General features: G+C 53.9%; 1 protein-coding gene and 1 non-coding gene across 4 annotated transcripts; both read right to left on the bottom strand.

The window, feature by feature from the left end:
- Positions 1-7,198: 7,198 nt before the first annotated feature.
- LOC133082192 (melanoma-associated antigen D4) lies at positions 7,199-14,696 on the bottom strand. Of its 3 annotated transcripts, none has more exons than XM_061178681.1 (13): positions 14,608-14,696; positions 13,435-13,675; positions 12,359-13,189; positions 11,696-11,902; positions 11,527-11,590; positions 11,219-11,298; positions 10,734-10,825; positions 10,014-10,093; positions 9,887-9,929; positions 9,412-9,474; positions 8,298-8,412; positions 7,596-8,026; positions 7,199-7,404 (listed from the first exon to the last, which is right to left on the bottom strand). In XM_061178681.1, exons 2-13 carry the CDS (start codon positions 13,642-13,644, stop codon positions 7,395-7,397), a joined length of 2,226 nt encoding a protein of 741 aa, XP_061034664.1. In that variant the 5' UTR covers positions 13,645-13,675; positions 14,608-14,696; the 3' UTR covers positions 7,199-7,394. The 3 variants fall into 3 exon arrangements, with proteins under 3 accessions (XP_061034664.1, XP_061034665.1, XP_061034662.1); XM_061178682.1 differs by having other exon boundaries at positions 7,584-8,026; positions 13,435-13,645; XM_061178679.1 differs by having other exon boundaries at positions 13,435-13,645.
- On the bottom strand, positions 8,659-8,787 carry LOC133082813 (small nucleolar RNA SNORA11). The gene has a single exon (XR_009699030.1). It is a non-coding gene; the product is annotated as a small nucleolar RNA SNORA11 (small nucleolar RNA).
- Positions 14,697-16,635: the final 1,939 nt, after the last annotated feature.

Genomic DNA, 16,635 nt, shown 5'->3' with positions numbered 1-16,635 from the left:
TTCAGTTATCCAGTGCATTAAGAACTGTTGTGCTTTCCTGAGTAATTAGCCCATTTTTTCATTATTAAATATGCTTGTTTATCACTAGTTAATACTCCTGATCCTAAAATCCACCTTATCTGTTATTATACCTTCTCTTTTTTCTTACAATTCATCTTCACATGGCATATCTTTTTCATTGAACCTATCTCTGTCTCTATATTAGAGGGAGTTCCTATTTAACATCATACTATGGAATCCTGCACCTATTCTATCTAGAAATCTCAGCCTTTTATTTGTAGGGTTTAGAATATTTACATTTAGTTTAAGTAGAAATAGTATTGGCTTTAAATCCACCATCTTATTTCAAGTAGATTTCTTTCTTTCCTTCTTTTTTTCTTTCTTTTCTTTCTTTCTTTTCTTTTCTTTCTTTCTTTCTTTCTTTCTTTCTTTCTTTCTTTCTTTCTTTTTTTCTTTCTTTCTTTCTTTCTTTCCTTCCTTCCTTTCTTCCTTCCTTCCTTCCTTCCTTCCTCCTTCCTTCCTTCCTTCCTTCCTTCCTTCCTTCCTTCCGTCCTTCCTTCCCTCCCTCCTTCCTTCCTCCCTTTCTTTCCTTAATTCCTGGATTTGCTTTTTCATTTTTTCTTTCACCCGATTCCATTGCCATCTTATGTATTGCTGATGTAGTTTTCAGTATTCCATTTTAATCTACATATTTATTACTTATTCCTTTTGTTTTATATTTAAGTGGTTCCTGTAGAAGAGTACACTATACATATTTAAATTTATTTATTTATTCATTTAAACATCTTTATTGGAGTATAATTGCTTTACAATGGTGTGTTAGTTTCTGCTTTATAACAAAGTGAATCAGCTATACATATACACATATCCCCATATCTTCTCCCTCTTGCGACTCCCTCCCACCCTCCCTATCCCACCTCTCTAGGTGGTCACAAAGCACCGAGCTGATCTCCCTGTGCTATGTGGCTGCTTCTCATTAGCTATCTATTTTACATTTGGTAGTATATATAAGTCCATGCCACTCTCTCACTTCGGGCATTTCATCTTCAAAGAATAAGATTCCTTACACACACGTATGCCTTTATTTTTATAATCCCATCTATGTGCTTTTGTTTCCATACAGTTTATTTATACATATATTATATCCCAGATAATGCATTGTTATTGGTCTTGAAAACATTCCGTTAACTTTTAAAGAAAGGAATCTTTTAGAAACCCTTCCCCTCCCCCCCTCCACATATTTAACCATTTCTATGGGTATTTGTTCCTTTGTGTTGATCTGGGCATAAATTTGGCATGGTTTTCATTCATCCTAAAGAAATGCATTCAGTATTTTCTATTGTACAGGCCATGGTGGACAATTCTAATACTTTTTTTGTTTGTTTGACTGAAAAAGACTATTGCATCATTATTTCTTTCATTTTATTTTTAAATTAATGTTCAGTGACATAGACTTCTTCTGGACATCCCCTTCTAGGAATTTCAACACTTACTTGTATAGCTTCTTGTAACCACCATCACAATCAGTATTCAGAACATTTCTGCAACCCCCAAGAAGTCCCCAGTGCTATCCGTTTGTAGTCATGCTCTACCTCCATGCCTAACCACGGCACCACCAATTTGCTCTCAGTCACGCTAGTTGTGTCTTTTCAAGACCATCCTACAAATGGAGCCATTTAAAAAGTAACCTGAGACTGGCTTCTATCACTAAGCATAATGTTACTGAGTTTCATCCACGTTGTTGACTGTATCAGTAGTTTGCTCCTTTCTACCACTGAATAGTATTCAATTGTATGGGAATAATGCACTTTGTTGAAGGACATTTGGGTTGTGGCACAGTTTTGTTGATTATGAACAGAGCTGTTGTAATAAGCATTCGTGTACAGGTTTTTGTGTGAACTCACGTTTAAACTTCTCTAGGGGAAATACTTCAGGGGTGAAGTTGTTGGTCACGTGGCTAAGTGTAAGTTTAACTTCATGAGAAGCAGTAAAACTCTTTCCATAGTGGCTGTGCCACTGCATTCCCATCAGTAACCTGTGGTAAATCCAATTGCTGCCCATCCTTAACAGCCTTTGGTATTGTCAGGTGTTTTTTCCTTGGTTTGTTTCTTTGCTTGCTCCTTTCTTTCTTGTTTTGTTTTGGGTTTTGTTACGTTTTAGTGTTTTTAGGATAGGAAGACTGGTATTTCACCTTCGTTTTAATTTGCATTTGCCTGAGAGCCAGGGAAGTTGAACATCTGTTCATGTGCTCAGTTGCCACCTATATATTCTTTTTATTGAAGTTGTCTCTTCAGATATTTTTTCCACTATTTTCTTTCTGTTGAGTTTTGACAGTTCTTTATATATCCTGGATACAAGACCTTTGTTGGATATGTAATTTTTAAATACATTCTCCCAGCCTGGGATTTGTTTTTTCAAACCCTTAACAATGTCTTTCACATTGTTAAGGAAAAGGGTTTTTGGGTGTCATACCTGAAACATCCTTGCCAAACTCCAGGTTGAAGATTTTGTGTTATTTCCTTCTAAAAGTTTTACAGTTTCATGTTCCTGGTTTATATCTAAGATTCATTTTTAGTGGGTTTTAGGATAAGGTGTGAGGTTCTTTTTCTTTTAGATGGACGTCCAGTGGCTCCCACACATATGCTGAAAAGCCAATCCTTTCTTCATTCAGTCGCTTTTGCACCTTGGTCCAGAACGAATTGGCCATATTTTGTGAAACCAGTTCTGGAATCTTCCCTCCGATTTATTTAATTGTGTGTCTGTTGCTTCACCATTGTCACACTGACTTTTGTTTACTGTAGTTTTATAAGTTTTAAATGAGATAATGTGACTCCAATTTTATGCTTCTTGTCACAGTTGTTTTGGCTATTTTAGTTTCTTTTACTTTCTGTTCAGGCTTTAGAATCAGCTTTTGTATACCTACAAAACGTGCTGCTGGGATTTTTATTGGAATTGCATTAAATCTATACATAAATTTAGGGGGAACTGACGTCTTTACTATGGTCAATATTCCAATCCATGATCGTGGTATGTTCTTCCATTTATTTAGGTCTTCTTTTATTTCTTTCCTCAGTGTTTTGCAGTTACAGAATGCAAATACTATGTGTCATTTGTTAGATTCACAACTAAGAATCGCCCTCATTTGTGAGTGGTACGTGGTATTCCTCTCTTAAGTTCCATTTCTCCAACGCTGTTTTACTAGTATATAGAAATATGATTGATTTTGTGCTGTAATCTTGTATCTTGCACTCTGCGTAAATTCACCTACCAGTTCTAGGAGATTTTGGTGTATTTGTGTGATTTCAACAGAGACAATCAGCTTGTGAATTGGAACAATTTTAATTTAGTCTACTGATTTGTGCCACAGCATGGATGAATTTCCAAAGCATTGAAGCAGAGGGGAAAAAAAGCAGACACAAAAGGTTACATATTGCATATTTATGTGTATAACAGGCTCTCGTAAACAGCATTCTAACCTATAAGCAATATAGAGAGGAGATCAGTGGTTGCCTAAGGCTGGATGTGGGTGGTAGGGATTCACTGGGATGGGGCACAAGGGAACTTTATTAGGTGATGGGAAATGTTCTCTTTCTTGACTGAGGTGGTGGTTACATGGATGGTAGCATTTGTCAAAGTCCATAGAACTGTACACTTAAATGGATACATTTTTGTTGGCCAATGAAACCCCAGTACAACTGATAAAGAGAAACCTTGACTATTAGTTTCATTTGGAGGAACTCAGTCTGCAAATGAGGGAACACCCAAAACGTGGACCTCTGATAAGGAAAATATTCAGGGCTTTATCAGTTATTGCAATGTTCCCCTTGTGGGCAGCAAGCAGGGGAGTCTCGCCAGCCTCTGCAGGCCTCCGAAACCCGCCCACACACAGAAGAGCAAAGCGTGTTTCGGACAAGAATGTGAAACTACAGCTGAGGTTGCACATCGGGAACGCCCTTCTGCATTGATTCTTGACCTTGCCCTTGTCCCTCCTGCCTCCGAACCTTGTGCCTGGGGCCCTTCCCCCCCCACCCCCCACCCCCACCCCCGTGTTGGGAAAGGAAGCAAGAGGAGGAGATTTGTGAGGGTGGCCTGATCCCAGGGCTCCTCCTCTGTGTCCTGATTCTGGGTGCTGGGACCCCTCAGTGTCCTAGAGAGCTTCAGAGACAAGCTAAAGGTAATTTGTAGCTGCTGCCTTCCCGAAAGGCCCATGATTATCTGGCTCTCAGCTCTCTCAGATTCCTGGCTAAAAGCAGTGCGCTGCTCATAGTGAAGCTACATCTTCCCACGTCTTCCCTCCCTGCTTTCAGAAGGCTCACTTTCGCCTAGACCTGATTCTGATGCTTCCTCCGTCCAGGCTGCCTGAAGTAGCCACATGCTCCAATCCCTCCTGTTTTCCGGAGGCCTCCTGCAAATGAAGACTTCTATGGACAGTGTAGGGGAGTTCATTGGCTTCACACCCTCATCAACTCTTAGTATCCAGTCTTTACACTTTTCTTCTTTCATGTGGTCATTGGGTGTGTACACCCCATTTCACTTCTTGAACTTTGTAACCCGTGGGTAGGTCACCCGTTTCAAAATAAATTGCATGTATTTGCTGAACCCCATACTAGGGCAGCTGGCCTGGAAAGGGACTGTTGTGTCACCCTCAGGTGGGCGAGTCCATTTCTGATGAGGATGCTGAAGCGTTGGCCTCTCTAGGACACAGGAGTGAGGATGTGTCAGGAGGCTGGGTGGGCAGTGGCAGGCCTTAAAAGCCCACGATGAACCTCAGGGGCAGGGAGGCCGTGAAGGGTGGGGTGCTGGCTCAGTGAAGGGAGATGGAGAGCTGTATGGGTTGCCCGGGTGGTCAAGAGGGTGGGTGCCTGCAGAGAGGAGTGAGAGTTGGGGGTGTCACCCCACGACATTGTGAGTCCCTCGAAGGCAGTGGCAGCAGACTGCAGTGGGCAGAGCACACATTTGGCCTCAAAGCATCCTGGGCTCGAGTCCCAGCACTGCCCCCTTCCTGGCTGTGGGACGCGGGGCAAGTGTCCTCCCTCTCAGAGCCTCAGTGTCCTCATCCATGGAATGGGCCTGATCATCACCTCCCATCAGGGCTGTCTGGTGAATGACGTCAAGGCCATACGAGTAGTGGCATGCGAATATTCAGAACGACTTTATACATAATAGTCAGTAACTGGAAACAAGTGAATCGGTGAATGCTTGTCCATGAACAAGTGTCCCAGGAGTCAGAGGGCACAGGCCTGGGCTGGGGAGAAAGCTGCAGGAGCTGCCAAGGTGCACGCACACCTCAGCCAAGGCCCCGGCGCATAGTAGGGCCTCAGAAAACACTTGCTGAGACCTGTTGTGGGCCTTTGTGGTGGGGGAGCCCGTGGAAGGGCTGAGGTTGGGGCCGGGAGGGAGGCCTGCCTTGGTCTCATGTTTGCCCTGTGGGTGAGGAGGTCGGCCGCCTCCGAGGTGACCATCCTCGGCTTCTGGGGGACCCAGGGTCTGTCCGCGATCCCCAGGGCCCTCTTTCCTCCCTGCTCCTGAGGCCGCCTCTCTGCTCTCCTCCTGCCTCCCCACCCTGCTCTCAGCACTGCTCCCTGCAGAGTGTGGGGGAGCAGGGCCCAGGTGAAGACAACCATGGGGAAGGGGGTGGAAGGGGAGAGTGCTGCAAGCCTGGAGGCCTGGGGAGGTGGTGCCTTCCCCAGCACCCTGTCTCTGAGGGCTGCTCTCTCCTCCTTTCTAGATGAGCTGCCTTATCTCAGGTGCCCTCTGCACACAGTGCTCCAGCTCATACCTGTGGCTTGTGGTGAGTGCCCCACCCTTGTCCACGACAAGGCAGGTGCCTACTGCGTGCACAGCAGGGTCCTGGGAGGTCCCAGGGCAAGGGAGCCAGAAACGTTCCAGTGTCATTCATCATGCCAGGGCTGGGTTCCCAAATCCCGGGCCGTCAACCTGGAAACCTGCACCTGGAAGGGGCCTGAATCTCTGTCGGAATCACAGAGTGTCCACAAGGCCAGGCATCAAGCCAGCAGCCAGGGAGGCAGAAATCAAAGCACCAACAAATAAGGCAGAAACCCGCGTGAAGCCTGTCTTTAGGGGAGGAGGGTCCATACAGAGCCTGCTTCCTGGGGCTGCGGCCCAGGCCGTCCCTCAGCAGGTCTGCACTAGGGGTTCAGTGCTCTGCTGCTGCTCTCTTGCAATTGTTAACACATTTTGAGCCAGGTGACCGGAGTTTTTGTCTTCCACTGGCTCTGGCAAATGATGTAGCTGGGTCTGGGTCAGGATCCGGGTCTGGCTGAGGGAGCGGGACCACTTCTTGGGGCAAAGAGGCAAGTGGGGGGTGGGGGGGCTGGGCGGGCTGGGGTCCTTACACTACTCTCTCCTTCCTCTTAACCTGGAGCCTTGTCCTCCAAGCTGTGGACATCACTGGGGGACCCAGAAAAGCCCCAGACGGCCCCTTCCTGCTACGGAGTCCTTCCCAGGGTTCCAAAGTGTCTCTGCCCTCACTGTCGTGCACCTGGGGAATTAAAGTTCTAGCCTCCGCCCCCGCAGGGACCACACAGCCCTTGAAGATACAGAGACCTAGGCTGGCCTTGGCCTTGCCGGGAGAGCCCTGCTTCCATGGAGAAGAGCCCCGGAGCCTCCCGAAGGGCCTCGGGTCATGGTCACAGGCAATGGGCTGTCCAGGTCTGCCTACAGCTTTCTTTCACTAAATCGGCTCTCGCGGCAGTAATGGCTCCTCCTTCTACCTGCTGGAGGGGTGAGAATGCCACTGTGAGGCCTACCTCATTGTCCTTAAGACTCGGTCTGAGGGAGGAGGTCCTGAAATGGTGTGGAGGATGAGGGAAGGATTCCAGGACAGCGCCTCCAGAGATGGGGCGGAGGTGGGTCCTAGGGGATGTCTGTGGACCCCGTCCCTTGGTGGGAGGGACGGTGGCACCAGCTCACGGCCCTCCACCCCACCCCTTCTCCTGAGGACCCCCACTGGCATTTAACTGGGGCCACACAGTGTAGGAAATCATGAAACTGTGTGGACCGGAGCCCCTGGAAACTCTTGGCCTCCACACTCAGCTGGCATCTCCGCGCCTCCCAGTGGCTGACCCAGCCACACCCGCCTGCCTTTTAGGGAGAGGCGGCCCCCACCTGTCTCAGAGGGCCTGACCAGGGGCCACTCAGAGCCACACCTGCCCAGGAAAAGGAGAAGACGTCCGACTGATTTTGCAACTTTAATGCAACACTGATACCCAAAACACGACAGCACGACAAAAAGCACACAGGAAAGCAGGAAGGGCAGAGAGCGCGTCATCTGGCATGCCATCTTCCATGGACGGGGAGAAGCTGCCTAGAGTGCTCTGTCGGGGAGGGGGCAGAGGAGGCACTCTGGCTCGGCGGGGGACTGCTGCAGCTCCTCAGCGCTGCCTGGAACCGGGAGACACAAAGGCCAGAACACAAGGGTCAATACAGGTGAACCGTGAGGGATAGGAAGGACAAACTGAGTGTCCTGTCAGGCTCTCCTCGTTCCCCCGCGACACCCCAGGCCTTCCCCTGACTCCTCCCAGCCCCTCCACACCCCATCCTTCAGAGTCTCATCTAATGACCTCCAATCTTACTGAATCCAGGAGAAGAAGCTGGCACTGGTTCTGGCGGCGTTTCTGGTCCGGATGGTGGAGCTGGTGCTGGGGCCATCGAGCATGCTGGTGCTGGCCGCACCATTGGTGCCACTGCTGATGCCAGCCCTCCAGGTGCCTCTCCTGTTGGCACGGTTGCTATTCAGAATGTACTGATGGTATCTGGCCCAGAAAGCGAAGGGGATTCTGGACCAGGCGTCGCCAAAATCTCCGTCCTCATCCCAGGTCAGGAGTTCGACCTGTATGTCGTCCCAGCTCCACCGTCCAATCAGAGCTTCCTCCCCGATGTTCATCTGGGCCCTCATCTGGGCCCTGGCATGTTCCTCAGCCATATCCACATCCATCGTCTTGAAAGCATCATCCACAGCCTCCAAGAAATGAGCTCTCCATTCCCGGGGGTCTCGGTTCTGATACTGCGGTGGAAGAACAGCAGCCGTCGGAACAGCTACCCCACCTCGCTCGGCACCTGCTTCCTGCCATACGCCCTCCTGAGCGCTTTGCAAAATCATGATAGAAACCCACACGACTGGAATCGGGCTCCCATTGTTCTGTGCCAGACCTGGGATTTCGCCCCATCCACTCACTACGTCTGTGAACTTGTGTCAGTGACTTAGGAACCTTTCTGGGCCTCAGCGAACCAACGAGGTATGGGAAACTCCAGCCAGAACAGAGGCTCTGCCTTACCTGGGCGATGAATCTCAGCACCCTCATCTTGCTGGTCTCGTGGCGGGCGCGCAGGCCCCAGAGGAACTCATACTCGGGTGGGCTGCTATTGGGGATCTTCTTGTATTCCAGGTACCTGCGTGAGAGAGGAAAATAAACTTCTGCTTCCAGCCAGGCAGACCTGTTGCTGCACCAGTGGCTCCCAGGTGGCCCCCTCCCAGCCCCGAGGCTGCAGCTTGGCTGCCGCAGGAGGCCTGCCCTGGCCCCGCAGCCCTTGCCTCGCTCCCACGCTCGCTCCCAGGGGTTTCCGCCTCCAAAACTGAGGTGCTCACACCCTTAGGCCACTGGTCCTGCCCAGCAGCCATGTGGAGGGGCAGGGGGCACGTGTAGGGTATTTGTTCATAGGAAGGCCACGAGTTTTGTGCCCCTTGTCACAATAACCCAGGTTCCTGTTGGGTGTGTTGTAAACAGAGGAGCCATTTCTTCAGGCCCCCTGCTCTGAGCACACCCCACCATGGGGCTCATCCGTGGCCTGGCTGAACCCTGGGACAGTCCACCCTAGAAAATGACTGTACGGGAAGAAACAGTCAACCAAGAGCAGTGGACTCCATGCATACTCTCGACCATCTCTGTGTGTGTGTGTGTGTGTGTGTGTGTGTGTGTGTGTGTGTGTGTGGTGGGGGGTGTTGGTGGTGAACATGCATACGGGCCTGTGTGAGGGCACACGAGATCTCCAAGCACCGAGGATGGGGTGGGCCTGGGCTAGAAGGTCAGCGGGGCTGGGCTCCAGGCCCAAATGGGCCTTATCCCAGCCGGGGCCATGTCAGGCTTCCACTCTCTGAGCCCCAGGCTCCTGAGGTGTAAAGCCGGGGACACTGCCTAGAGGGCAGGTGCTGAACGAGATGGGGGCTGTACCACCCCACCCGGTGCTCGCAGTCAGCATGTGTTGCTCCCTTTCCCCAAGCCTCCCTGGAATGGCCCTCCCCCCAACACTCACATTCCCCCCCACCCCACTCTCACACCAGACACCCATCCCTCTGGTGTTAAGACATGAGCTGGGGAATGGCTTCCTCAGCCAGAGCAGCACACGAGGAAGGCCTGAGTGGGAGGCAAAGTGAACTCAGTCGATACTCACTTCTGCTTCACAAAGTCCTCTGTAATGAGTTTCCTCAGATCGCCCAGGAATGGGTGCCTCACCCTGAGTGCAAGGAAAGGAACGCATGACTAGAGACAGTGGCAGTGCCCGGGGTGGGCGGGAGCGCTCCCAGCAGGACTGAGAGCTTCCCAGCCTGTGGGGTGTCCCCATGGATGCCTGGGCCGGCAGCAGAGGCCAGACGGCCACTTGTCAGCGATGCCCCAGGGAGGGGTTCGACGGAGCCCCCAGGTCCGATGGTTTCTCTTAGTTCTCATCTGGGAACAGAGAAGGCACACGGAGCAGAGGGGGTGCTCAGAGTTCAGGACCGTTTCCCCACGCACCCTGGTGGGACCCTTTGCGCTCTACCTAGTCCAGGACGCCACGCCCCGCAGAGACCACTAGGCCACTGCAATCCCAGGGCCTCTTGTGCCCAAGGACACACTGAGGAGTGGGAGCCGAGAGACCCCAATCATACCCGGGGCGCAGTCCCATCTTGCGTAGTGCCTCCCAGAGGACAGCTGCGAGGGGAGATGAGGTACAAGAGTTTAGCACACGGAGGTGAGACGGTGGGCAACCCCCCAGCTGCAGGTCCAGCCACTCACCCTCGCTGGCACGGTTGCCGTTCATGAAGATGACGCCCAGAATCACCAAGAGGAGACTCAGCCTGGGAGTGTCCTTGGTCCTGAAAGTGTAGAAAGAGGGATCCTGTCCAGCAGCCATTTGCCCGGGGGGAACACAGCCGGCTCACTCAACTAGCCTCTCCCAGATTGCTGGGCTACAGGGCAGTTCCTCCCACTCTGTATGGCTTGCGCTACCTGGTCCAGACAATTCATTCCTCGGCCTGAGACCGAGTCCCTTCATCCATCAAGTGGGGATGCTAACACCACCTCCCAGAGCTCTGACGAGGATGGGGTTAGGCAGGGAGCAAACGATTGGCAACCCTGTGTCCAGAGGCACATCCAGACCTTCCCTGCCCTTTGCGCATTGCGTCGGGAGCACGACTCCGCTGGAGAGCCCCCCCACACCCCCGTCGCCCTCCCGAGGCCCACTCTGCCGAGCCCTGGCCAGGACCTTAGCGGGGAGAGGCAACCAAGAAGCTTGCTTTCCTAGGAAGATGGGGGTGGGGAAGGGTGGGCAGGGGCGAAACCCGGAGAGCAGCAAATCCTCGGCCCAGGCTACTGCCCCTGCCAGCCCTTAACTGCTCAGCACTGCTAACTCTGGGTGGGAGCCGTGCTAGGCCCCCCAACCCCACTTTCCCGTTTCTCTGAGAGGAGGGGGGAGGCACCACCAAGGAAGGCCACCACCCTCCTGTGCTCTCTCACTTTCCCAGGAGGCGGGCTGACGAATCCCGTGTGCAGACAAGAATGTAGAGGTGTTCTTCCTTGTCGATTTCCTTCAGGTGGATCCCAAACTTCTACATGGGGGAGAAAACAGAGTGTGAGATCAAACATCCATGCTGGGTGTCCTGCAGGCAGTCACTCAATTCCCCGTTAGAACTTTTCCTTGGCGGGGAGCCCCGAGCCCTGGGGGAGGAGGAAGAAGAGAGGCCGCAGAGGAAGTGCCCTGTGGGAGCACTGACACTGGCTGAGACAATGGGATCCACCTCAGGAGACCACCCCAGACACTCAGAGAGCACGAAGGGCAAGAAGGAGGGAAGGAGGCAGGCAGAGGAAGCTCCCAGGTGGAGAGGCCAGGGAGGGCTACCTTCCAGAGCACGTAGTCCTGCCCTTGGGCCTCGAGGGGATGCAGGGGGCAAGGGTTCCCTGCGGCTCCTGCTCCACAGAGCTGCCCCCGGCCCCGCACCCACCTTTTCCAGAGTGTACGTTGCTCGTTCAATGATCTCAGGGAAATGTTCGTCGTATTCTCGGATGACATCCTTCAGCATGTCTGCAGGAGGGGAGGGGTGGGCAAAGCACCGAGGCTGAGCAGGGGCCACAGAGCTGCAGCCTTTCTGCCAGGCCTGCTGAAGGGAGCACACTCAGGACCCCACACCGTGCAAATGGAGCCATCAGCCAGGCCTGATGTGTGTGTGCGGGCATCTGATGGGAGGCCCACAGGGCAGGGTTGTGGGAGGGGGGAAGGGCAGAGCTCAGGGAGGGGGCACAGGTTGCCCACCTGAGCGCTTGATGGGGATCTTCTTGTAGTCTTTAATCATCAGATATTTCACCAACTTATTTGCCTGGAGAAGGAGGGAGCACACGGGGAGACCAAGGCATGGGCGACCTCAAAGAACAGGCCCGCAAGGGAGGGGAGGAGCGAGATGGGGGAAGGGCAGGCTTCTTACCCTCTCTTGCAGAAGGGTCACATTGCGGGGTGGCAAGCACAGAACGTGCCTTGAGGGTACCTGGGACCTCAGGGCCATGGGGGGCCGAGGGCCCATCTGAGGCCGCACAGTCGTCAGTGGGGGCTGCGATGCCCTCCAGGTCGGTGGGACCGCAGGAGGCTCTCTCTCCTCCTCGCTGCTCTCATATTCGTCATCCAGGTGCTTGGACTGTACCATTAGACAGAGGAGAGACTCAGGGCTATCAGGCTACCTGTGCAAAAGCACCTGGCACACATCTTAACCAGAGCAGGTACTTGGAGGTAAGGGTAGTAGGAACAGCGGATGACACGTGCCGAGTGCTTACTAAGTGCCAGGCACTGAGCCAACCGCTTCTCCCTCCAGGCCCGAGGGTAGGGACTACGTGGAGTGAAAACATGCTAGTTAACCTGTCTTGGAGAAACATGCACAAGCTGAGAGAAGAGGGGAGGGAAGGAGAGGGGAGGGGAGGGGAGGGGAGGGGAGGGGAGGGGAGGGGAGGGGAGGGGAGGGGAGGGGAGGGGAGGGGAGGGGAGGGGAGGGGAGGGGAGGGGAAGGGATGCGGGGAGGGAGAGGAGGAGGCAGAGAGAGGAGAGGGCAGAGAAAGCAGGGGAGCAAGGGGGGTTGGAGACAGCAGGGAGGTCTCACCTTCTTTGTCCTCTTGCCTCCCATCCTGGCCCAGGGCTCCGCACTCTGCTGAGAGGTGGCAGCTGCACCCTCAGGCTCAGGGATGCTCGTGGCCATCTTGGCCTTGGCAGCAGCTGCTGCCACAACATTCTGAGGCTCCACCCACCGAGTCTTGGCGAGAGCCTTCCCAGACTTGGTCGTCTTGGGCCGGGTGGCTGCCCCCTCCCCGGCAGAGGCTGCCTGGGGCCCCCCGGAGGCAGCACTGGGGCCCTCTGTGGCAGCCTCTTGGGCCGGGGCAGGTCTCTTGGGGCGTGGGAAGGCCATGCCACTGACACCTGCCGGCTGGGTGAAATCAAAGACATCGTTCTGACCCAGGAAGGCTGTTTTGGGCCGGGTGGCATCCATCTCACTGGCACGCGGGGCCTGGGAGAAAGCACAGGCCGTACTAGGGCCCTCGGCAGCAGCCTCCTGGGCCCGGGAGGATGTCTGGGGCTGCGTGGACCTTGCTGGAGCCCCGGGGGTGGCCATCTCGCTCTTGACTAGCATCTGGGAGCTGTGCGGAGAAGCAAGGCTTGTCTCAAGGGTGGCTGCCTGAGCCTCGGCAGCGGATGTCATGGGCTGGGTATCGCCTCCTGAGCCCTGGTCTGTGGCCACTGAGTGGTTAGTGACCACCTGATGGTAGGTGGCACGGGCAGCAGCAGCAGCGGCCCGAGCAGCTTGGTTAGAGGAGGTGGCCTGGGCTACGTTGGCAGCACGGGCAGCTGGCTCGTTGGCAAGTGTTTCTGGATCCATCCGAAATGCCTCCAGCAGAGTCCTGGCCAGCATAGGGTTTTCAAGTTCCCAGGGCTCATTCTGCAAGACCAGGGAGGGGAGGGCAAGGCAGACAGCTGCACACACTCGCCCTGTGCTGGCCAGCCCCCGACCAGCCCCCAGACCCTCCCAAACCCCCCTTCTCCCAGCAGGACAGGGAAGGTTTGGTGAATGTGGGCAGTCCTTCCCCATTCAACTCCAGCCTTCACCCACCCCCTCCTCCCATCCTCCCTGACGTCGCAGGAGGGAAGGCCCAGGGCTAGCAGGTGGCCGACAAGGGGCCTCACCGCTAAGATGCGAAAGCCTGGACCCAAGCTCCCAAAGGCTCTGAGGATACGGATGTCAAAGCTGGTGAGGGCTCCGTAGCCTCCAAAAGCACCAAATTCTTCATAGTCGTTGCCTTCAACCATGTCTTCCTCCCCGACTTCATCACTACCCTCGTCCATGTCTTCAACGTTGTACACTTCAGATTCTTTGCGGTAGCTTCCCTCAGCCATGCTGGGGGTCCCAAGGAGAAGAGAGCTCAGCCTGAGAGGGACGGGGAGGGCTCTTCAGGGGGAGGGGGCGGGACCCAGCAGGAGGCCGGATCTCTCAGGAAGTGGGGGGTTGCAATCATCAGGTTACCAGGCAGTATAAGGTCGGGGTGGGTGGGGGAGTGAGGGCTGCTGGGGTAGATTCCCTCAGAGACAGAGCCCTAAGAGAAGGATAGAGGAGGTCGGAGGAGACCCTACACTGAAAGGGGAGTTTAGGACAGGCAGGCTCCCCGGCCCAGCGGCTGGATTTGAACAGGGGGTGCACTGGCGGGCTTGGGTCCAAAGAGTCCCATAGGAGATGCGTTGAGAGAGGGAGAAATAAAGCGCCTGAATTTAATGCCTGGAGCAGGGGGCCAGGACGGTGGGGAGGAGATGACATGAGAGGGCTCAGACAAACGGGGACCGCTGGAAGCTCTGGGAAAATGAATCCCAGGGACCCTCTTAAGTGCCGGTGGGGGGGATTCAGCTGATTCAGGTCTAGGTTGGGCTCATACAGGAGCGCTCAAGGTGGATGGGGTGGGGGGTCTTCGGACTAGGTGAGGCTCGAACTGAAGTGCTGGAGGTCTCAGAGGCCAGGACTGCAACTCCAGGAAGGGGGCAAAACGTTCAGTTCCACTGGATTGATCTCAGAGTGGTTGGGGTGGAGGTGGGGCCTCCGCTCTAAGGAAGCTCAGCACGGAGCACACGGGTCTGTTAAAGGGGTTCGGATGGTGGGCTCCGGTGCAAGTAGGGCTCGGATCGGGGAGCCTGCGTCTGGTGGCGGTGGAGGGGGGCGGCTCCTATCTAGACCGCGGGTCTAACGGGGTTCAGGTTCTGCGTGCTCGGGCTTTGTTCAGATCCGGGGGCGGGGGATTGGGGATGGGGAGGGCACAGCGTACCCTCGTTCCACTCGCTCTCTCCCGGTCCTGTCTGGGGCTGGATCCTTACCTTCCCTGGGGCTCCAATGGCGTCCGTCCTCAGCACCAGGAACCCCGCAGCCGCGCCCTCGCCTACTGCTGCCAGCACAGCAGCTCCGACCACCCCGCCCCTTTTCTCCGCGCACCGCCCCCCTCGCTGCGCGGCTGGGCAGCCTGCGCATGCGCGGACCCCTCCAGCCGGCCCGCTTTCCCAACAAAAGCCTTTCCCACCAGGTCCCCAGTGCGCATGCGATTCCGCCAGTGGGTGGGCGGGGTGGGGGGCGTTTTCTCCTTCCCGCCAGATTCCCCCCACCGTTCCCCACCTCCGCCTCCGCGCCCCCGATCGCAGGCGCGGGCACTCACACCCTGTACTGCGGTTCCAACCCATCCATCATATACCCTCAGTCCCCCCACTTTTGCACAATGCTTCTCAGCCCTGCCCTCCCCCTTGCCTCTAAGCTCCTCCAGTGTGGTCTGGAATACATTGAGCCCTGCTTCCCCAGCGTGACCCCTAGGTCACCAATACAGAGGTCGCTAGCCCAGTCTGCAACTGCAACAAGAGAAATGGAAATGGCGAGAGGACACCAGTTCCCTTTGTGTTCCCCTCCACTATCCATCTCTAGGGCCCCCAGACACACTGGGAACATCTGCTTCCCCAGCCACTCTTCATGCAGCTTGTGTGTCACAGCCTGAGCTGTGCTGGGCATTATCTTCCTCTCACAGCAGCCCTGGGAGGTGGATGTCAGCATCCCCATTTTACAGATCAGGAAGCTGAGGCACAGACAGACACATCGCACGAACTAGACAAGGCCACAGAGCCAGTAAGTTGAAAATGCAGAATTTGGGCCGGGGTCTCGCTGACTCCAAAAATGCATGTTCCGCTAGCACTGGCCCCGGGGACTGAGGCACCCTCCCTTCTTCAGTTTGAGCAGCAGATCCACCCCACCTCCCCTGCCCTGTCAACATCTGTCCCAACAAGCCAGGTTTCTGTTCTCTGAGACCTAAGCTCACGCTCTGCATTCCGGGGGGAACAGGTAGGAGCCCCAGGCCCACCCCTTGCCTGCTCTGTGTGGGTCCATCCAGGTGTGAGAATTGCTCCTTGGGATCCACTCCCTGCTCCGACTGTCAGGCCTCTTCGCTGTGAGTGGCACAAACACGCTGCCCCTGAGGCCTTCCTGGTGCCCACTGGAGCGGCCAGGACAATCAGGCACTTGTGTGTCTGAGCCATGGCAAGCCCTGATTCAGAGTAAATGTTTGGCCTGGTTCCTTCCATGGCTGGGGCCTGGGGCAGCTGTGGTCTTGTGGATAGAAGCTGGGCTGGACTTCCGAATTCCGGGGACAGAGTGTTGGGCCAGTCTGTCGCTAGCTGTGTGAAAGCCCGCTCGGGTCACTGGGCATCTCTGAGCCCGGTTTCTCAATATGCAAAATGTGAAGCAAAAGGAGAACTTACTGGGGTCCTACCTAAGGACACACATGCTGCTGCGCTTCCAGAATGACTGGAGAAAATGCTATGTTCCCATCTCCAATTGCACTTCTATTTTTTTTTTTTTTACAAAAAAACATAGTGGACTTTTATATTCGTTTTTATATCAGCCTCTCCAGGCTGTCCACCCCTGTGTCTGAATGGAAGCTATTGATAGGACCAGAGCTTTTACTCTCCAGTGACCAACATCAATTCTGCCTGTCTGGATGGCTTTCCTCAGCTGTTGCATAGCAACCTTCCCTGTCAGCTGCTTGTGTCTCTCAGCCCTTCCTGTGCAACACGTTTCTGTGGGACGTGACCAGACCTTAGAAGCGAAAGCCTTGACAAACCGCTATATGCTAATAGAAAATGCTATGTTCCCATCTCATTTTGAAACTGTGCTTTTCTTACAAAATCCGTAGTGGACTTTTATATTCGCTTTATTTTATTTTTTATTCTTATGTTTTCTTTTTCTTTTTTTTAATTGAGATATAATTGACATATAACATTATATTAGTTTCGGGTGTACAACATCATGATTCAATATTTGTATATACTGTGAAATGATCACCACAATAAGTCCAGTTAACATCCGTC

Source organism: Eubalaena glacialis, chromosome X (genome assembly GCF_028564815.1).
Source record: "Eubalaena glacialis isolate mEubGla1 chromosome X, mEubGla1.1.hap2.+ XY, whole genome shotgun sequence".
NCBI lineage: Eukaryota > Metazoa > Chordata > Mammalia > Artiodactyla > Balaenidae > Eubalaena > Eubalaena glacialis.
The sequence above is the reverse complement of the archived record's forward strand: the minus strand, read 5'-3'. Positions and strand labels throughout refer to the sequence as shown.

What these genes read in the sequence shown, in the direction of transcription:
- LOC133082192 (XM_061178681.1), bottom strand. Translation starts at nt 13,644, where the DNA reads ATGGCTGAGGGAAGCTACCGCAAAGAATCTGAAGTGTACAACGTTGAA. An exon ending in CGGCAACCGTGCCAGCGAGG is followed by an intron (nt 9,930 to 10,013) that starts GTGAGTGGCTGG and finishes CTCCCCTCGCAG; the next exon opens with CTGTCCTCTGGGAGGCACTA. An exon ending in TGCTGAGATTCATCGCCCAG is followed by an intron (nt 8,027 to 8,297) that starts GTAAGGCAGAGC and finishes CTTCCACCGCAG; the next exon opens with TATCAGAACCGAGACCCCCG.